The sequence below is a fragment of the Chrysemys picta genome, chromosome 7 (assembly GCF_011386835.1).
Source record: "Chrysemys picta bellii isolate R12L10 chromosome 7, ASM1138683v2, whole genome shotgun sequence".
NCBI lineage: Eukaryota > Metazoa > Chordata > Testudines > Emydidae > Chrysemys > Chrysemys picta.
In genome coordinates this window covers 115,795,475-115,818,064 of record NC_088797.1, presented here as the reverse complement: position 1 = coordinate 115,818,064, position 22,590 = coordinate 115,795,475, and the positions used below count along the sequence as shown (strand labels likewise).

The following is a 22,590-nucleotide window of genomic DNA, read 5'->3' as shown; positions in this document are numbered from 1 at the left end:
GAAAGGATTTAGTAAAGAGCTATAAAAATATTTTTGAGGTATGGAAAACCTGCCTTACAGTAAAAGATTTGGGAGTCTTAATCAAAGAGAAGTTTAAGAGGTGACTTGATCATGATGTATAAACAGTTATATGGGGAGTTTTCTGATCATAGAGAACTATTCATTTATCAAAAGTGTAACAAGATCCAATGGCTGAAAGCTGAAGACAGATAAATAAAACTCCAGTAAGTAGAAAATTTCCCACATTTTCAGTTTGATAAAGAAGCATAGTCATATCAACTCTGATCATACAATACTTCTAGTTCCTGATTCGTATCAGGACTCAGTTTAAAAATTTTAAACTGTCATTGGATTCCCTCCAGTTTGCTTCATAGATTTTCTCTGTCTCAGTCCCCTCTGCTTCTATATTCAATTCATCTGTCTGTCCATTTCTCTAATCTAAGATTTTATACCACACCTATCACCCAAGTACCTGAGTACCTTGTCTAGCAACAGAGTAATCTGCTACTTCACATGCTGCTGGTATGAGAGCCTTTCAGCTTTCTATCCAAAACAGCCTTCTTATTCTGTATGTCTCTGCCTCATTGACTTCCCATCTTTTTTTTTTTTTTCGAATCTCATTTTTAAAACATATCTTTTCTCCCTTTCTTATGCTTTTTAATTTCTTTGTCTTTCTCTTTGTTATTGACTTTGACTCAATGCTTTAATTTTTTTTATACTCTGTCTATATTATGAAATCTGTCTTTTTTGGACCCTGGGCTAAACTGTATCGTGTTATTATGCACTGTAAAACAGCTTTTTAAACCAGTAGTTGATGTCTTTCACTCGTGGTGATTTTTTTACACATTATTTGCATATATAGTATATATTTGTGTGTGTGTGTAAACACAGATATATGAATCTTTAAGATGACAAAGTGCAAATCAATTCTAACAGACACGCTGTGAGCTTGAAAAAAATCCCTCCAAGTGTGATGCATCTTATTAGTGGATGGACCTAGATTGCCTTTCAGCTTTCTATGTTTTCTGAATACTCAAATAGAATTATGGAATTATTGAATTGTTTGGGACCGGAAGGGATGGGCATTCACTGGATTATTTAGTACATCTCCTTGTGCATTGCGCTATATGTAGAAGGTGTTTATCAAATCTTAACTAGGGGACTTCAAACGATTTTGATTCCACTAATTATCTTGAAACTATGTTTCATTTTCTAGTTGATTTTACCATTACAAAGATTTTTCTAGCATAGAACCTAAATCATTTCTACTTCATCATAATCCATTGGGCCAAAGTCTCTTCTGGCATAAATCAATTGAAGCCAATGCAATTATGCCAGCAGAATGTTTAGTCCACTTTTTTGTCTGATCATTTGAAAATGTCAAGAACAATTATTTCTCTTTCTTACTGTAGCATCCTTGTTAATATATAGAAACATCCATTTTAACATTTAGTACCTCAGACTTCTCTTTCAGATACTACGGTCACAAGCCACTACTCTTGTTAGAATCTATATAGGACTTCTAGTCTCCATATGAAACTGTATTTCATGTTTGGATTATACAGGATTCTCTTGGAGATGTATCCTCCTATTTCCATATACTATCAGGGTTTAGTCAAAGGAAAACAATTAAAATATGTTTTGGCTTCTATCAATAGGACTTCAGTTCCAATTACAAATCATGTAAGAAGCAGCGTACACTTATCTCTTAAGTACACTTATCTCTTATCTAGTAAAGTAATAGATAGGAGGTTTAGGTTGGATATTAGGACAAACTTTTTCACTAAGAGGGTGATGAAGCACTGGAATGGGTTACCTAGGGAGGTGGTGGAATCATCTTCCTTAGAGGTTTTTAAGGTCAGGCTTGACAAAGCCCTGGCTGGGACGATTTAGCTGGGGATTGGTCCTGCTTTGAGCAGGGGGTTGGACTAAATGACCTTCTGAGGTCCCTTCCAACTCTGATATTTTATGATTCTATGATATCCTATGATTCAACGATTGTTTATACACAATCACCAAATATTGCAGAATGTTATTTTTAACTAAAACTTATTGGATTGTTTGTCCTTCTTCTTCTGCAAATTCTTCATCCAAACTTCCTTTCTTCCTTACAAATAATGGGTGTTATAATTTATTGTCTGTCTGAAGTATTGTACATCCTATTTCCAGACAAAAATAAATAAAATTTCACCCATCCTTCTTGGTGAAAAAGTTATACACAAAAACACATGCATGTGCTTGCACACAAATATTTTCTTTCCTTCCCTCATGTTTTCCACTTTGTTCTCTTTTTGTATTGTTGTAGTCAAAAGTTGTCTTAGTCAAAAAGAATGTTATACTTTTTCCTCAGGAAAAGATAATGGAGGATTAACACCAAAATGAATTAATCTTCATCTCCTGTCAATACCCACTTCTGCTACAGAGCATGCATTGTAGCTCAGTGGAAGTGTATAACAATTTTATCCAGGAAGAAATTCAATTACAATTTTTGATTATACCAAAAGAAGTAATAATTTTGTAGGGTTTAAATATCCATATCAGCGCTCCCCAGACAGTTTACTTTGGGTTATGTCTAACCTTATCATATTATATATGCTGCCCAGGCTCAGTAATTAGACCATCTGCTACAATTTTACTGTATATTTATTTTAGTTTTTCTTATTTATTCATTCTTAATTTATTAACAGTGAAAGAATGGAATTAATGCAAGTTGAAAGTATTATTTGTTCATTACCTCAGAGCCAAAGCAAGTAGAGGTTTACACTTAGTGGATAATTTGAATTATTTTGAAGTGATGCAGAGTTTTAAGTTGCTTTTGTATCTGAAAATTACTTGAACATTTTGGCTATTTTGATGGATATCTGAGCCAGGCCATCAGTTACCTGTGGTCAAACATTTTTCACAAAGTGATCACTCCATATCTGAGCTCTCAGTCCTCATCCTCAAAGGAAACCTGCACAACTTCAGAAGATGAGCCTGGGAATTGTTAAAAAGTTAAATTGATAACTTTGTTAGACACTAAAATCATGGTCTTAATAAAGATACTGGATGTGTGGCTTATTACAACAATCTGTAACCCTCTAACCCCTCTTTTCCTTTCACAGACCTGAAGAAGAGCTCTGTGTAGCTCAAAGGCTTGTCTCTTTCACCCATAAAATTGGTCCAATAAAAGATATTACATAGTTATCATACATGCATGTTGGCAAGGACCCTGGAAAATAAGGCATAAATTTGTAACAGTGAGTTCAGTGAGCCATTGGAACAAGTCACCAATGGCCTATTATGCTCCCTTTGCATTTCTCAGGAACTGCAAAGGGAGCAGAGACCGCTCACAAATCTACAAGCAAAAGATTTCCCCAGCATGGGAGAAGTCCCCTGTGGGCATAGAGCCAGCATAGCCTGTTCCTGCATCCTCTTCCCCTGGTTGTTGGTGTGGTGGGCATGTTCGGGGCAGAGTATAGAAGTAGCCAGTGTACACTGTGCTCCAACTCTGCTCATCTGGTGTACTATACCTCGAGGACTATTGATGGCTGACAAAAGTTAAAGCAGCTGCTATGTTGTACTAAAATATGCCTGTACAAGGGTTGGGGCAGAAAACAAGGGACCTGTACCCAACTCCCTGACACAACATTCTCAGAATATTCTTATTTTTGGATTAAAAATGTTGGCAAAACAGTTAAAAGGGAATTTCAGGTGAACAATATTTCAGGTAAAAACCTATAAGCAATTTCCTCTTCCCCAGAAGTGTTACATTTCTGAGCAGTTAAATTTCTGCTTGAATTAAGTAGATGATGTATATCAGTAGTTGAATCCTCAATGCATGTTTTATCATGTTGCTTCATTCCAGTGTCTGAGCATGGCAGAGACAAGATGCCAAGTGACACATCAGTAATGCTGGTCGGAGCAGTAGTCACAGTTCAGTCACTAGCAGCAGCTTTTTCTCGTCTGGAACACAGACATAACAAATCTTTTTTTTATCAGCTCTTTAGTACATGAATAATTACATTTTAGTTTTAGTTTACAGCTTTGGAAATGAACAACACAAATATACAGTGGCCATTACCAATGCTGTCTTGAGGTTGTCACTGCTTCTAGTTGTGTGATATTAGTAAACAATAATAACTATGCAATTGGTAGTCATTTTTACTTTATAGTTTCATAGACATTGCCATGGTTGCAGGGTTAGCTGTTTAACTCTTTAGAGTTTATCTTTTTTTAATTTGCATATCTCTACTAGCTGATCTTTCTTAAGCTGTTCATCATTCATTTTTCCTGTCTGTCTTTTCCTACTCTCTTCCTGGAAAGAACACAGGATAGTTTTTTCTCTTGCATTCTCCCTCTACAAGATTTGCTTTTCCTGCTATTGTCACTTATTAAAAATTCACCACTGTCACTGTCCCACAGACGCTGCCAGCAGTATGTCACAGTTGTTGCAGGGCTAGCTGCACCTCTGTCCCCACTCTGGTCTTTGAGTTCACTCTTCTCAAATGTCAGGCTTTATGCCTTTACTTCTCCTGGGGTGGAATCACATCCTCCTATGGCTGGACCAGGGCTGCCCGGGGTGGGGTGGGGGGAGGGGCAAGTGGGGCAATTTGCCCCGGGCTCTACAGGGCCCCCCATAAGAATATAGTATTCTATAGTATTGCAACTTTTTTTTATGGAAGGGGCTCCCGAAATTGCTTTGCCCCAGGCCCCCTGAATCCTCTGGGCAGCCCTGGCCTGGACTGGGTACTGGACTACAGTACCTTGTGTATCAGCCCTGCTTACCCAGCGGGTCTGAGTTTAACACCTGCAGCTCTTCACTTTGGGAGCCTGTGAAAAAAGTAGTGTCTACAATGACCAGACAGATTTCTTACATCCAAAATATTGTTCATTTTAATGGTAGGAACAAAGCATTTAAGATAATTTTTCAAAGAAACAAGCAGTTTGCACGCATGTTTAACTTACCTAATTCCCATCATCCTGTGATGTTGGCCTAGGCAGGCCTAGCTTCTTCAGATAGGCACCAGCTGGGGTTTGTCATTCTGAACAGTTCCCCAACAACTGCCTTGCCTCTGGAAGGAGAGACCCTCTCTTTGTCTAGATAGAGTTTCTTTGTCCTTGTCTGTTTCTGAGCCCCTGCTAGTCCAAACCAGTTCAATATGCTCCAAAGGAGGTCAAGACAAAATCCTTAGAGCCAATAGCTGTTCCATTGTCCCATAATAACTGCTAAGGGTTTACTGCATTTGCAGAATTTCATTTTCAAAGATTAGTGGAGATCTGGTGTACTATGTAATGCTGACTGATACACTAGCCCTTACTATCTGTTACATAATGGACCTTTGATAATGTTCCATTCTTCAAATGGGTAATGTAGACAAAAAATATTAGTTCGTTATAAAGTTTACTTGGGTTAAAAAAATGAGGAAATAATCTTTACTCCCAAAGCAAAGAATTTTCATTTTATAAATAAAGAAAAATGTTTATAGATCACAGACTTATAAATCTAATTGCATTTGGAATATTCTGTCTTTTGTCATGTATTAAATAAGATGGTCACAAGTGAATGCAATAGGATGTATTTTCAACCTTCATGTGTGTGCATGCGCAATTGTGCATGCATAAATTTTGCCTGCATTTTGCATGTGCAAATGTAATGACCTCCATCACAAGTTATCACCAGGGACTGAAATTGGAAACTCCAGAACGAAAAGTTAAAGCCTTTAACACTAAAAGAGTAAGGGTCTGAACTTGCATCACTGAAGTCTCTGGATGTTTTGCCAGTAACTTCAATAAATGCAGGAAGACTCCATAACTCCTTAAACTGATAGTTATGCTAGATTAATATCTGTAGACTAGCCACCAGAGGGGACAGGTAACACAATGAAAATGACTTATACAAATACCTACATGTGCATTACTTCATGTACATACTGGTTTAAAAAAAATCTAATAATGGTGAGATCAAGTGTTAGCATCTGCATCCAGAAACACGTTGGGAGAAATGGGTTATATTGTTGCAAATATTAACACTTGCATTTTCATATTTTAGATTATTTAAAGCCAACATATAAGTGTTATGGTTTTTTATATGTATCTGTACCCACAAAGGGTGACCTTATGTTTGCATTCATAAAATTCTGCAGACACACAAATGAGATGCTATTTATTGCCACATCTGAAAATTTACCCATGGCATTTTTTCTACTTTATCATTCTGCAAAGTATGGTAAAAGTTGCTCATATATTCATCCCTATTTACCCCAGATTTATTCATGTCTCTAAGAAATGATGGAGGAATGTATTTAACCCTGGTGCTTTACATTTTTTTTGAGGGGAGGAGGGCGGTATGTTAAGATAAGCAATTCAAGCATCTGATTGTTCCATGTTTGGATCTTTGCATGTAAGAAATGATATATACCATATTAATTGCACTCATGATTTTATTGGACAAACTTGGAGAATTTAAATGTTGTTTGGGCATGATGTATTGCAGAACACAAACCAACAAAAGTCCAATTCACCTACAATGTGTTTATTTTAAATTAGAAGGAAGGAATTTGGAATTGAAAATTATTCCTTGCATACCTATATAATCACAAGACAAGGGACAAGAGCATTCCTATCTGACCTAAAACTCCTTCAGAAAACACATTTTGTTAATTATTTTATGGCTCATTGGGACAGACTATTTTTTCTTATTCTTATTCCTGGATGACCTGCTCATAAATTCAAATATAAATAGACTGTGTAGTAAGTGAATGATCTGTTTGCAAATTAGTAAGAGAAGCATGACGGTGTTTATGTAATTAGGGTATTGTGAATAGGCATCTTTTAACACTGACTGTTAGGCATTGGAAGACAACAACTGATATCAGTGGAAGGTCATGTCTCCTATATTTGGAATAAGCTCTCAGTGTTTACTGGTCTTATGACTTCATTGTCATGAAATATTGGTCATCTCAAAGCAGGCACTACACTGGCAAACAAATGTTGTTTTTTAATATTTTGTGAAGCTTTATTCGTTTGCAAGGAGGAACTCTTTTAGTAGCACATTGCAGTTTGTATAGTTTAACTTATTTGCATTTAATCTGTTGCCTAGGGTTACCATACGTCCGTTTTTTCCCGGACATGTCCGGCTTTTCGGCAATCAAACCCCCGTCCGGGGGGAATTGCCAAAAAGCCGAACATGTCCGGGAAAAATACGGACGGGCACCTCCTCTCCCGCGGCTGCTCTGCTCCTCCCCTGACTCAGACTTCGGCTCTGTTTAAGAGCCAAGCTGCCCGAGCCAGTGCTACCGACTTCGGGCAGCCCCCTTGCCTCCGGACCCCAGCCGCCGGCCAGGCACTTCTCCTCCCCGGCTCCAGCTGCTGTGCTCCGGCGGCACAGGGTCCGGAGGCAAGGGGGCTGCCTGAAGCCGGTAGCGCTGGCTCGGGCAGCTTGGCTCTTAAACAGAGCTGAAGAGTCAGGGGAGGAGCACAGCAGACGGAGCCCGGGAGAGGAAGTACTCGGCCGGGGGCGCAGGGTTCGGAGGCATAGGGGCTGCCCGAAGCCCGAGCGCTACCGGCTTCATGGTTTGCCGGGCAGCCTCCAGACCCTGTGCCCCCGGCTGGGCGCTTCCCCTCCCGGACTCCAGCTGTGCTGGGGAAGCGCCGGCCAGGGGCGCAGGGTCTGGAGGCGGCCCGGCAAACCGTGAAGCCGGTAGCGATTGGGCAGCCCTTTTCGCGTGGCTGGGAGGGAGGAGGGGGAGTTAGGGCGGAGTTAGGGTGGGGAAGGGGCGGAGTTGGGGCGGGGCCAGGGGTGGGAAAGGGGCGGGCCCAGGGCCCCGTGGAGTGTCCTCTTTTTTTATTTTTTAAATATGGTAACCCTACTGTTGCCTGGATGGGTGTCCACACTGGTTTCACCGATGGCAGCTTTACAGATGTAAGGCATAAAATAATGAAGTATATACTTCGTTTATGACTACATCTGTTAAACGCATCTAACCCAGCTGTGGCTTACAGACTATCCTTTGTACTTTTGAAAAAAGATGTAATAGTTAACGGTCGTATAAAATTCATTGAATAGTTGTAAATCTGCTTACTTTCAGATATGCTGTGCTGTGTGAAAAGAGAAATTAAGGCACTGATCTTTCTTGGAAATATTTGATGTAAAATTTACCTTATGTGGCTATCGTTTATAATCAGAAGGAGTGTAGTTATTGATTGCAATGGTTTTCCTTGACAATAATTGTTTCTGGAATGAGGGATACTTTCAATGAATGCTGACACTTTAAGTGAAAATAATTGCAGTTCTGCAAAATGTAAAGGCTTCTTCAACAAATAGCTTTTTAATAGTGTCACTTAAGATGAACTCTGCTGAAAATTGCTTATGTTTTGTCTCTCTGCATTAGTTGAGCCCCTGAAATATGATATTTGTAACAAGTGGTGTTCTTCGAGTGATTTCTCATATCGATTCCAAGCTCTCCGCATTTTCCTAGCTTCTATCTACTTTAGTGTTTGTCTTCCTTAGTTTAGTTAATTATTAGTTAATGTAGTGTAGTGTTAATAGTTCACTGTTGGGAGTGGGGGATTCCCTTCCAACCTGACCACGCTCTCCCTGGGGACTCAGGGCATGCCTAAGTCCCAGGGATTCAAACCCTGCAAGCCCTGCAACAAGCCTATGCCAACGGGCAACCCCCCGACGCTTGCTTAAAGTGTGTGAGGGAAACACATCAGGCAGAGAAATGCAAGATTTGCAAAGGGTTTTGCCCGAGAACAAAAAAGGAGCAGGATTTTAGACTGAAGCAGCTCCTTATGGAAGTGGCACTTAGACCACAACCAGCATCAGCGCGGCAGGACCCGGCACCAGTGCGTAGTGCCCCAGCAGTGGTCATGGAGACAGCATCGTGGAAGGACTCTGGGCGAGACCCGCAGTACTGGTCCCATTCCCCAGGTCAGAAGCGGCACCAGAAACAAGGGAGGAGTGGTTCCCCAACTTCGATTCACACTCACGGCACCGATCAGATTCGTGGCACCGGTTGCACTTGCGGCACTGGTCTGACTGGCGGCACCACTTCAGGTCCCATTCGCAGCGTCGATTGCTGTCACGCAGCAGGTCCCGGTCCCGGCACAGTCTGTCTTGGCACCATTCCGTGTCATCGCGCAGACCCCGCTCGCCGTACTGCTCCAGGTCGCAGTACCGTTCCAGCTCGCGGCACTGCTCCCCAGCCTCAGTGCACCACTCCCCAGCCCAACAGCGCTCGACACAGTTCTGGCCCTTGCAGTCTAGATCCCCATCTTCAGGCTCGGAAATGGGGTCTAAATATTCATAGCGGGCCTGATGCAAGTCGGCACTGGGCAGACCAGACATGGGTGTGGCACCATGGCTCACACAGTGGCAGGGGCCAGCACAGTGGCCATTTTGGACCCCTTAGGTGTACCACCAGGCACAGAGCACCCAGTCCAGGGGTTCCCGTTTGGTGGCATCTGAGACAAGGGTCCCGGACGCACCGGCCAGTCATCCCACCCCGAGGGGTGCGGAGGAGTTACCAGTCCTACCACCTCCTCTGGAACCTGTTCCTGAGCCTGACCCTGGGGTGGCTGCAGGAGCGGCGCCAGGGTTTTTGCCGCCCTAGGCGGCAGTGCTCCTCCTCAGAGCATTCGGCGGCGGGGGTCCTTCCGCTCCGCGTCTTCGGGGCGCTTCGGCAGCGGGTCCCGGAGCGAGTGAAGGACCCGCCGCCAAAGCGCCCTGAAGACGCAGAGCGGAAGGGCCCCCCGCCGCCGAATTGCCACCGAGGATGGCAAAATGCCGCCCCCCAAATCCTGCCGCCATAGGGTTGCCTAGTGGAAGCGCCGGCCCTGGGTGGCTGACCCTGGCTTAGAGGCAGGACAGGGGATACTGGAGGACCAGGAAGGTCAGGAGGACAGTTCCCCCTCTAACCTCCTCATCTTCCTCCCTGGATGAGGCTGTGGCGGGCATCTCCACCTCTGGGCCTCCCCCTATAGATAGCCATGACCACCAGGAACTCCTACACAGGGTGGCATGAAATATGAACCTGCAGGCCGAGGAGGTGGTAGAGTCCGAGGACCCTATGGTGGATATCTTGGCACCGGAATGATCATCTAGGGTGGTTCTACCACTCATCAAAACTATCCAGACCAATGCAAAGACCATTTATCAGACCCCAGCCTCCGTCCCTCCAACCGCCATGGGGGTGGAGAGGAAATATTTTGTCCCCTATAAAGCATACACACAGCCTTGTTCCCTAGTGGTGGCTGCAGTGAATGAGAAGGAGAGGCAGGAACAGCAAGCCCCAGTGCCTAAGTCGAAGGACGCCAAGCACCTGGATTTATTTGGACTCCAAAGGGGACTTACAACTCAGGATTGCCAATCAGCAGGTAATCCTGAGTAGATACAACTTCAACTCCTGGAACTCGATGCTGAAGTTTAAGGAATTGATACCAGCAGAGACCAAAGAGGCGTTTGGGGCTATTATCGAGGAGGGCAAGGCAGTGGCATGGGCCTCTTTACGGGCTTCACTGGATGCTGCAGACTCGGCAGCGCGCAACTTGTCCTCAGGAATTGCCATGAGACATAGCTCATGGCTGCAGGCCTCGGGGCTTTCACCCGAGGTTCAACAAACTATGCAGGACCTGTCTTTAGATGGGGTGGGTCTGTTTGCTGAACAGACGGACTCCTGGCTGCATAGCCTAAAGAATTCCAGGGCTAAAATGAAATCCTTGGGTATGCACACCCCAGCAACCCAAAGAAAGCTCTTTAAGCCCCAACCGCAACAACAGTGGTCATATCCTCCTAGGCCGAGGCAGGATCCCTACAGATACGGGGGCAGAAATGGCAGGCGCAAGCCTTCCCATCCTCTGTCTTGTCAGGGCCAGGACCAGACTAAACCTTTGTCGGGCTCAAAGCAATCATTTTGAAGGTGCGCCCGTGGACGGAGACTCTGTCTCAGCACCGGATCCTTCCCCGTGTTTTCTGAACCATCTATCCCACTTCTACCATGCTTGGTCCCAAATAACATCAGACCGCTTGGTTAGTCACATGGTAGAGTGGGATATTCTCTCCAATTCTGCTCCTCCCCTCCCTCCTACCCCCCTTCCTCGTCCCTCTTCAGGGACCCTTCTCATGAGCAACTCATTATCCAGGAGTCACTCCTTGCCATAGGAGCGGTGGAGGAGTTTCCGCAGGAGATAAGGGGCAAAGGAGTCTACTTCTGCTATTTCCTAATCCCCAAGACAAAGGCGGGTCTCCAACCCATTCTAGACCAGTGAGGACTCAACGAATTCATCGTGAAGTTGAAGTTCCATATGGTCTCCCTGAGCACAATTATCCCTTCCCTGAATCTGGGAGACTGGTACGCTGCCCTCGACATGAAAGATGTGTACTTTCACATAGCCATTTGCCCCGCGCACAGGCGATTTCTAAGGTTTGTGGTCGACCACAAACACTATCAGTTCACAATCCTCCCATTTGGTCTGTCGACAGCCCCCCAAGTTTTCACCAAGTGCATGTCAGTTGTAGCAGCCTTCCTTCGCAAGAGACAGGAGCAGATAAACCCCTACCTCAATGACTGGCTGCTCAGGGGGTGCACCAGGGAGCAGGTGGAATCTCAGGTCCAGTTCGTCAGATCCGCTTTCAAGAGACTGAGCCTCCTCCTCAACATGAACTACAGGCCAGTCAGCCTCACCTCAGTCCCTGGAAAAATCATGGAGCAGGTCCTCAAGGAATCAATTCTGAAGCATGTAGAGGAGAGGAAAGTGATCAGGAACAGTCAGCATGGATTCACCAAGGGCAAGTCATGTCTGACTAAGCTAATTGCCTTCTATGAGGAGATAACTGGCTCTGTGGATGCAGGGAAAGCAGTGGACGTGTTATTCCTTGACTTTAGCAAAGTTTTTGATACGGTCTCCCACAGTATTCTTGCCGGCAAGTTAAAGAAGTATGGGCTGGTTGAATGGACTCTAAGGTGGATAGAAAGCTGGCTAGATCATCGGGCTCAACGGGTAGTGATCAGTGGTTCCATGTCTAGTTGACAGCCGGTATCAAGTGGAGTGCCCCAAGGGTCAGTCCTGGGCCCGGTTTTGATCTGGAGGATGGCGTGGACTGCACTCTCAGCAAGTTTGCAGATGACACTAAACTGGGAGGAGCGGTAGGGATAGGATACAGAGGGACCTAGACAAATTAGAGGATTGGGCCAAAAGAAACCTGATGAGGTTCAACAATGACAAGTGCAGAGTCCTGCACTTAGGACGGAAGAATCCCATGCACTGCTATGGACTAGGGACCGAATGGCTAGGCAGCAGTTCTGCAGAAAAGGACCTAGCAGTTACAGTGGACTTGAAGCTGGATATGAGTTGACAGTGTGCCCTTTTTCCCAAGAAGGCTAACGGCATTTTGGGCTGTATAAGTAGGGGCATTGCCAGCAGATTGAGGGACGTGATCATTCCCCTCTATTCAACATTGGTCAGGCCTCATCTGGAGTACTGTGTCCAGTTTTGGGCCCCACACTACAAAAAGGATGTGAAAAAATTGGAAAAAGTCCAGCGGAGGGCAACAAAAATGATTAGGGGGCTGGAACACAGGACTTATGAGGAGAGGCTGAGGGAACTGGAATTGTATAGTCTGCAGAAGAGAAGAATGAGGGTGGATTTGATAGCTGCTTTCAACCACCTGAAAGGGGGTTCCAAACAGGATGGATCTAGACTGTTCTCAGTGGTACTTGATGACAGAACAAGGAGTAATGGTCTCAAGTTGCAGTTGGGGAGGTTTAGGTTGGATATTAGGAAAAACTTTTTCACTGGGAGGGTGGTGAAGCACTGGAATGCGTTACCTACGAAGGTGGTGGAATCTCCTTCCTTAGAGGTTTTTAAGGTCAGACTTGACAAAGCCCTGGCTGGGATGATTTAGTTGGGAATTGGTGCTGCTTTGAGCAGGGGGTTGGACTAGATGACCGCCTGAGGTCCCTTCCAACCCTGATATTGTATGATTCTATGAACAAGTCAACCCTGTGTCCGACCCAGAGAATAGAGTTCATCAGAGCAGTGCTGGATTCAGTGAAGGCAAGAGTGTTTTTGCCGGCGACATGATACCAAGCCATGTCAAACATCATTCAAGGCCTCAGGTGATTCCCGACCACTACTGCAAGGGGCTGCCTATGTCTCCTCAGCCACATGGCAGCCTGCACTTATGTGGTCCGGTATGCCAGGCTGAGGCTCAGACCCCGGCAAGTGTGGCTTGGCTCAGCCTATCACCCGGGATGCAACAACCTGAACTTTAGTAGTGACAATACCAGAGCACATACTTGAGTTCTTCCAATGGTGGCTTGACCCTCGGATGGTATGCGAAGGAGTACCCTTCAACAGCACCCAGCCCTCCTTGTCCCTGGTAACGAACGGGTCAGCTCTGGGTTGGAGTGAGCATCTGGGAGATCTACAAATGCAGGGCCTATGGTCTGGGGATGAGCTCTCCCTTCATATCAACATCCAGAAGCTCAGGGCGGTACGTCTAGCATGCCAAACTTTTTGGGCCTGGCTGCATGGCAGTGAGGACGGACAACACCACTGTCATGTTTTACATCAGCAGGCAGGGTGGAGCCTGTTCCTCCCCCCGTGTTGAAAAACTCTCAGGCTCTGGGAGTTCTGCATAGCTCACTCCATTCACCTGGAAGCGTCCTATCCTCCCAGGAACTCAGAAAGACCTACCAGACCACCTCAGCAGATTGTTCCACAATCACGAGTGGTCCGTCCGTCCGGACATCATACACTCTATCTTCCATAGGTGAGGGTTTCCCCAGGTCGACCTGTTTGCCATCCACAGCAATCGGAAGTGCCAAATGTTCTGCTTCTTCCAGAATCACAGCCCAGGCTCGATCACGGATGTGTTTCTGCTACCCTGGGGTGGGCGTCTGTTGTACACCTTTCCCCCATTCCCTCTTGTACACAAAGTATTTCTCAAGATCCGCACTGATGGAGTGGAGGTAATCCTGGTGGCCCCGGTGTTGCCTCAACAACACTGGTACACCACGCTCTTGGCACTCTCAGTGGACACCCCGATTAAATTGTTACTACACCCCAACCTGATCACTCTGAACCACGGTCGCCTGCTCTACCCAGACCTCAAGTCCCTTCATCTTGCAGCTTGGAAGCTTCATGGTTAAACCCCGTGGAACTTTTGTGCTCAGAACTGGTAAGGGAAGTCCTACTTGGCAGCAGGAAATGATCCACCAGGGCCACTTGCCTAGCTAAGTGGAAAAGGTTCACTTGTTGGTGTGCCCAGCATCACACACCTCCACTTCAGGTGCCTATGCCACTCATCCTAGAGTCCCTCCTACACTTAAAACAACAAGGCCTGGCAGCGTCATCCATCAGTGTACATCAAGGCTGCTATCTTGGCCTTCCACCCAGGAGTGTCTGGATGCTCCGTATTTGCCAACCCCATGGTGGGACATTTTCTCAAAGGCCTGGAACTCCTCCATCCCTAGATTAGACAGCCAGTTCCTATGTGGGACCTTAACTTGGCCCTCTCCAAACTAATGGGGCCCCCATTTGAACCACTAGTGCAGGGGTGGCCCACCTATGGCTCCAGAGCCACAGGTGGCCCACCTATGGCTCCAGAGCCACATGCAGCTCTTCAGAAGTTAATATGCAGTTCCTTGGATGGGCACCGACTCTGGGGCTGGAGCTACAGGCGCCAACTTTCCAATGTGCCGGGGGGTGCTCACTGCTCAACCCCTGGCTCTGCCACAGGCCCTGCCCCCACTCCACCCCTTTCCACCCCCTTCCCTGAGCATGCCGTGCCCTCGCTCCTCCCCCCTCTGCCCCAGAGCCTCCTGCACGTCACAGGTGCAGTGAGGGAGGGAGAGGCGCTAATCGGCGGGGCTGCTGGTGGGTGGGAGGCACTGGGAGTGGGGCAGAAAGTGGGAGGGAGCTGATGGGGGGCTGCTCACATATTACTGTGGCTCTTTGAAAATGTACATTAGTAAATTTTGGCTCCTTCTCAGGCTCAGGTTGGCCATCCCTCTGCTAGCGACTTGCTCCTTTCTCTATCTATCATGCAAGATAGCTTTTCTGGTCGCCATTACCTCAGCAAGGAGGGTGTCTGAGTTAAAGGCCCTCACCTCTGACCCACCTTACACAGTCTTCCCCAAGGATAAGGTGCAACTTAGGCCTCACCTGAACTTCCTTCCTAAGGTTGTGTCACATTTTCATACAAGTCAAGAAATAGTCCTGCCCGTTTTCTATCCTAAGCCTCATGCCAGTAACCGTGAGCAGAGGCTGCACTCTCTGGATGTTCGGCAGGTGCTAGCCTTCTACATCAAGCGCACTAAGCCATTCAGAAAGTCGAATTAGCCATTCGTCGTGGTGACTGACCAGATGAGAGGACTCCCGGTATCATCGCAAAGAATATCTTCCTGGGTCACGTCCTGCATCCTCACATATTACAAGTTGGCCAAAATTCCAGCCCAACACTTACAGCACACTCCACTAGGGCACGGGCCTCATCGGTGGCATTCCTGGCCCAAGTCCCAATCCAAGAAATCTGCAGGGCAGCTACTTGGTCCTCAGTACATACGTTCACCTCTCATTACGCCATCGTCCAGCACGCTAGAGATGATGCAGCTTTCGGCAGAGCTTTGATCCAATCAGGAATTCCATAACTCCGACCCCACCGCCTAGGTAAAGCTTGGGAATCACCTAATTGGAATCAATATGAGCAATCACTCGAAGAAGAAAGAACAGTTACTCACCTTCTTATAACTGTTGTTCTTCAAAATGTGTTGCTCATATCCATTTCAAACCCACCCACCTTTCCCTCTGTCGGAGTAGCCAGCAAGAAGGAACTGAGGAGGCGCCGGGTCGGCAGGGTCATATATAGAACGCTATGGAGATGCCACTCTAGGGGGCTCCACAGCCAACCTAATGGATGCTGCTAGGGGAAAAGCTTTCCAACGACTGTGCACGCAGCGCACGCACACCTAATTGGAATGGATATGAAGAATCCATCTTGAAGAACAACAGTTATGAGAAGATGAGTAACTCTTCTTTCTGGAAAAGCCAGGGGATATTTTGAACATTAAATATCATTTGAAGCGAATAGTGTCTGCATTTAAACATAGCTTTTGATTGTAGGAAACTTTTGGCTTTTCATTTAAGGTAATATTAAAGTATTGTTTATTCTTGGGATGCGCTACACCTTGGACCAAATAACCCTCCAGGTCTTTACTTAGATTTTATTCAATCCTTGTTCAAGTAAAACTCCTGTTGGCTTCAGTGGATATTTTGCCACTCTGTCTAGGTTATAACCACAGTATCTAAGTGCCTCAGTAAAATTATCTGATGATTTCAAGACTTGGCCCATAGTGGATCTATGTATAAACACAAAAGTAAATAAATCAATTCTGTTATTTTGAATGGGTTCTCAGAGAAAGAGCTTCCTCCTTCTCTCATCCCCTTTTCAAGGTTTATCTCCTAGAATCATAGAATTGTAGGACTGGAAGGGACCTCGAGAGGTCATGTGGTCCACTCCCCTATACTCATGGCAGGACTAATGCCAAGCTCCAGCCTCCATTTCTTCCTCAAATGGGAGGTGGACTACAGCACTTTGCTGGGTTTGGGACCGCATCCATTCAGGATGAGTGAGTGAAAACATTTCTCAAAGGATTAATCCATAGAAATCTAGCTAGGTTCCTACCCTTAGTAATTTCTTCTGACCTATTGGCCCTGAGAATCTTCAAAGATCTAGGCCCAGTACTTAAAAATCCAGAACCTTCTGGATGAAGGAGTCAGTTGCCTGGCCTCTCCAGGGTGGAAGGAATTAGGGATTTTATTCAAATTACTTATTTCCCACATTATTTCCATGTCTCTGCACTGGGACTTCAGGCTCAATTTTGAGCTATGTTTTCTGCACTGCTGTAAATGAAAATTTCAAATGAAAACCCCATGATGTACTGCCCTGTCCCTCTTGCAGGGTCATATACTTTCTTTAATTTATCTGCAAAATGCCAGTCCTCACATGCTCATCTACATGGGCTATTTGCACTTTCTTTTTGTTATCCTTCAGCTATCAGCAAATACCAATTTAATCACACTGTCATTCAGGCTTTCATTCTACACACCGGTCTCCCTATAGATGCTAGTGGTTCTGGTGTCCAAACTGTGGAAGCATCTTGATTTGGGTGCCCTGGACATTGCTGATGTAACAGTCTCAGGCCTTCCCACACCTGTGAAAGTTTCTGGACATCACAGTAGAGAGGACCCTTATCTCTCTAGGTAAGCCTCAGGCTCTGTTGGACATTCTGTCCCAGGTCTTAGCTCTCTCACTCGCTCCAGTTAGAGCTATTCTTCATCTTTAATGATACTTTGTGGCAGGTGTTGATCTGGTTCCCTAGGTCTGTCTTCACTTTCAGTCCCTACAGTTTCTCATTTTAGTCATCTGTTTCCTGTGGAATCCTTTTCTCTCCCACAAGCAGCCCTATTTCTTGCCCGGGCGTCCCATTTACCCTGTATCATGGTGGCTCTATTTTCTTCTCTATCCTTTCTTGGTTTCTCTTATCACAAGTGCAATCTCTCAAGAGCATGCACCCACCTCAGTTCCCTCTCAGACTGTGGAACTTGGATCCTTCATCACCTTACTCCTGGGATTTGAACATGTTGCTCCAGGAAGCATAGGCCTTTGCAACCTGATCCTTACAAAATTAAACTGTCCCCTCCACTAACTAAATGGAGGCCTAGCTGATAAAGTGGAATTTCCAAGCAAATTGTTTCTTTGAAGCTTCACATAGGGAATAGGATAACTCAGGCCTGGAATGATCCACTTACCGAAGATATTAGAGGAAAAAAGGAAGGAAGGAAGGGAAATGAAAACTGTTCATGAACTATCGAAAGTCAATTTTTTTGAAGTTAATAATAGGCCTGTCGATTAATCGCAGTTAGCTCACGCGATTAACTCAAAAAAATTAATCGTGATTCAAAATATTAATCACAATTAATCGCAGTTTTATTTGCACTGTTAAACAATAGAATACCAAGTGAAATTTATTAAATATTTTTGGATTTTTTTTCTACATTTTAAAATGTATTGATTTCAGTTACAACACAGAATACAAAGTTTACAGGGTTCACTTTACATTATTATTTTGATTACAAATATTTGCAAATAAAGTGCCTTCCAAAATCTGATCGGGACTAGGTGTGGAGCATGCTTTCAAAAGTCTTAAAAGAACAACACTCTGTTGCAGAAACTACAAAACCTGAACCACAAAAAAAGAAAATCCATCTTCTGCAGGTGGCATCTGACTCAAATGATGAAAATGAACATGCATCAGTCTGTACTGCTTTGGATCGTTATCAAGGAGAACCCATCATCAGCATGGATGCATGTCCTCTGGAATGGTGGTTGAAGTATCAAGGGACAAATGAATCTTTAGCACATCTGGCATATAAATATCTTGCAACGGCAGCTACAAGAGTGCCATGAGAACACCTGTCTCACTTTCAGATGACATAAAGAAGAAGCAGGCAGCATTATCTCCTGCAAATGTATACAGACTTGTTTGTCTGAGCGATTGGCTGAACAAGAGGTAGGACTGAGTGGACTTGTAGACTCTAAAGCTTTACATTGTTTTGTTTTTGAATGCAGGTTTTTTCGTACATAATTCTACGTTTGTAAATTCAACTTTCATGGTAAAGAGATTACACTACATTACTTGTATTTTTCAATTCATCTAATACTATTTACTTTGTTTATTATAGTGCAAATATTTGTAATAAAAATAAATATAAAGTGAGCACTGTACAATTTGTATTGTGTTGTAATTGAAATCAATATATTTGAAAATGCAGAAAGCCTCCAAAAATATTTAAATAAATGGTATTCTATTATTGTTTAACAGTGTGATTAATCGTGTGACTGATCTTTTTAATCGTGTAATTGATCATTTAGCCCTAGTTAATAAACGTTTAACCGGTGGAATGCTATTCTATATATTTGAAAACCCATGGTTAGCCTGGGGTTCGTCCACAAAGGAATGAGCCAAGAATTATTGATATTGCAGTACGCTTATTATAGTACTGCTGTGCAAATGATGTAATGCCAGAGTTGAGCATTTGATCTGAGAGGCAGAGGAAGTCTATGTACTGTAGATAAACAAGGTTAGGGATAGAAAGTAACTTAGACTACACAGGTTAAGGATAGAGCCTTGGCTCCATAAACACTCCCTTGATTGTGACCAGTGCAGCTGAGCTGGAGTGATGAGTGTCATAAATTGCTGCTGGCTGTCTGCAACACCATTAACACCATTAATCTGGGCTTCAATAGGGACTGGGAGTGGCTAGCACATTACAGAAGCAGTGTTGCCTCTTCTGGAATTGACACCTCCTCATCTATTATTGGGAGTGGACTACATCCACCCTGATTGAATTGGCCCTGTCAACACTGGTTCTCCACTTGCGAGGTACTCCCTTCTCTTCATGTGTCATTATATAATACCTGTATCTGTAACTTTCACTCCATGCATCTGAAAAAGTGAGGTTTTTTACCCACAAAAGCTTATGCCCAAATAAATCTGTTGGTCTTTAAGATACCACCAGACTCCTTGTTGTTTTTGTGGATACAGACTAACACGGCTACCCCCTGATACTTGCAACATCAAATTATTTAGAAAAAAGCAGCAGAAGATGAATTGCAATTTTCAGAAGTCTGTCCAAGTGACAATGTCTTCTGGGTTTACCCCTCCAATAGGGAAATTAATACACCACTCCTGTGTAGGGCTGAAGTCACATTCTAACCTTAATGTGGAATAATGGAAAGCCAAGATTCTGTGTGAGAGAACCATTTTTACAGTTGAATGCACAAAAATACCTTTGTAGTATAATCATTAACATCAATACCACAATACAATATAATCAGTAGTGAGGACCAGACCATTTTGCAGAAAAATAGTAGAAACAAGAATGACTTGGATAGAGGTGGAGCATTGTCAGAGAAACACCTTTTGCAATTCATTATAGAAAATTCTACAGTAACAGTAATAAAGAATAGACTATGTCCTCAATTCAGTAATTACATACTACAAAACACTGAACAAGAGATGGATCATGGAATATTGGCAACTATAACTCTAAAACATTAGACACAGCTCTTAACATTATTTAAAAATAAATTATAGGATGTATGATGTGCAATTATTTAAAAAAACATGTTAGAGGAAATTTATTCTAGCTTTGTGAATAGATCTAATAGAAGGGCTAGATTTTAAATATTGCACAAAGTTCTGGCCATCTTATTTTAAAAAGTAACCTCACCTAAAACACTGTTTGTTAATATGTGTTTGTTTTGAAATAATCTGTTTTTATTATGCACCAAATTTACCTGTTCTTTAAATTAACATTATTTTAAAAAATATGTTGGAGTGTGCTTTATCTTGGAAAAAACACTTTAAAAATGTCTTGGTTTAATGGCATAGAATGTTTTTGAGTGTCGCTTTTAAAATCTGTTCTCAATATCCTAACTAAAATGGAAATGAAAATAATTAAAATATTGCTGAGTTAAATATAACAAAACCAATCTGTATGTTTTTTTTTCCTGGAATTGTCTTCAAATCTATTTGTCTATTAACTGTCTATTAATCTTCAAAATTTTGTTCCTGGTATTATACATGTCACATTATATTCTTATGTGTATATTTCCATTAATTTTAATATGAGATGATGATTGCATTCCATTGTTTTGCACTTCACATAAAGAGATCCATTTTAAGCACCTGTTTTGGAAGTTATTTACCCAGCTCTCTTTATGGTAAGTGGATGTTGTGCAGGTATGCAGACCATGCCGAAATTACACTTTAAACTGATCATCTGTGGAGTCAAAAAATCACCCATTTCTAGAACATTCTAAGGGATTGTTGACTGTGAAAATGTTGTGGTAATTATTTTATTTTTATTTGCAGGTTGCCTTTTCACAGCACAACACCATCATGGATCTTGTGCAGTTCTTTGTCACCTTCTTCAGGTAAATTGCTTCTTCTAATGTCTAATTGAATCCATACTAATTTATGTTCCACCAAAGCATTAGATTTGCCAGTTCTTAATTCTTAAGAAATCCCTACATGGAAACCTTTAATTTATGTGTGCCAACCCTGATTTACTACTATTGAGGATCCTTATCTCTGTACTTTGGGTAAATACAGTTATTGTCCTCTTGGCTATAATAATGATAGTCTTTGCATTCTTTATGCAAAGATTAGCCAAAATATTTTTCCAACTGTATACCTTTAATGTTAGTATGTAATAGAAATCATAGGCCAGTTATGCTGATTTATATAAATGCAGGTAGACCTGCATGTGATGATTTTGAAATAAGTATTTTGGATAGAATTATTACTATAAACTCATATTACGAAAGCTGTTGAAGAAAACTGTTTGTTTTTAAACAAAATCAAGAGAGTCTTCACTTTTCCTTTCTTGAATATGTTGTTAAAAGACAAGTGGGCTGTGAGATTTGGCTGTGGAAGGAATGCAGCGTTGGTCCCTATCTGAAAATGTAGGACTATTCTCTGATCCAAAACAGGATTAAATTGAAACACTTTTTAAAAAATCAACTGTTTTATAAGAATGTGTAACTTTTAACAGGTATGAATTGCCTACACTACTTTGGAGTATCACTGTTCAGTTATTTCCCAATAACCATTCAGTATGCAAATTTGTGTTCAATGGCAGACAGCCATTATTCACCAGAGTGCAAGATTTACATAATTGCTATATGTTTATTTCCCAATAACTGTGCAATGTATATGCAAATCTCTCTAATCCGGTTAGCTACTTCAATCTAATCTGCTCTGATTGGTTCTTATACTCAAAGGGTAATATCCTCGTCTTTTGTAAATGAGTGCAGCTCTGGTGATGTCGGTGATTTGGCCTAAAAATTGTTTAATTTTTTTTTCTTTGCCAGCTCTTAAGTAATTTGTGGACTGCTTGCCTCTGTATCCCCCTCTGGGATACAACTCACCCAGAAGTGGGCAAGCCATGAGATCTCTACTCCCCAGACTAACACATTAATCTTGTACCTATTGTCTGATGCAAAGGGTATCCCCATCTTTCCTCCTTCACCACAAACAGGGCAATATCTAGAGAAATTGTGCCTGCCTAAGGTACAGTTTCCCTAGTGATTCTCCTATGGTAGTGAAGCTGTGCACAGACTCTGGCACAGAGGTGTTTCACTAATGTTAGCAATCTTCTTATAGAAATCTGAAAACATGGTAGTTTGTAGAAAGAAAACAAGAAATTCTATATACAATTCATTACAGTAATCCAACTAGGACATGATGAAGGCTCATATGAGTGACCTGGCATGCCGCAGACACACTCCAGCTGCAGGTGTATTGTGATTCTTACATATGAGGTTTGTAATGGTAATAGAGTGGTGATCAAAACGTATTTTGGGATCAAAAACATCATCGAATTTATAAACCTTTTTGTAAGATTCTATGATATTCTTCAGCAAAGGAATTTAAAATGTTAAAGCATTATTTGAAAACATTTGTTTCTTCTAGAATTTAAGATTTTGAAATTTTTAGATTTCCAAGGCTGCCTATCACTTGAAAACTAATCCAACCA

General features: G+C 43.1%; 1 protein-coding gene across 2 annotated transcripts in view; it reads left to right on the top strand.

The window, feature by feature from the left end:
* Nucleotides 1-22,590, top strand: part of ATRNL1 (attractin like 1) — a 976,173-nt gene that overhangs the window by 566,533 nt on the left and 387,050 nt on the right. For both annotated transcript variants that reach the window (XM_005293856.5, XM_065552410.1), the window contains exon 25: nt 20,925-20,986. In XM_005293856.5, the coding sequence (XP_005293913.1) occupies nt 20,925-20,986 (62 nt within the window). The remainder of the gene's footprint in view (nt 1-20,924; nt 20,987-22,590) is intronic.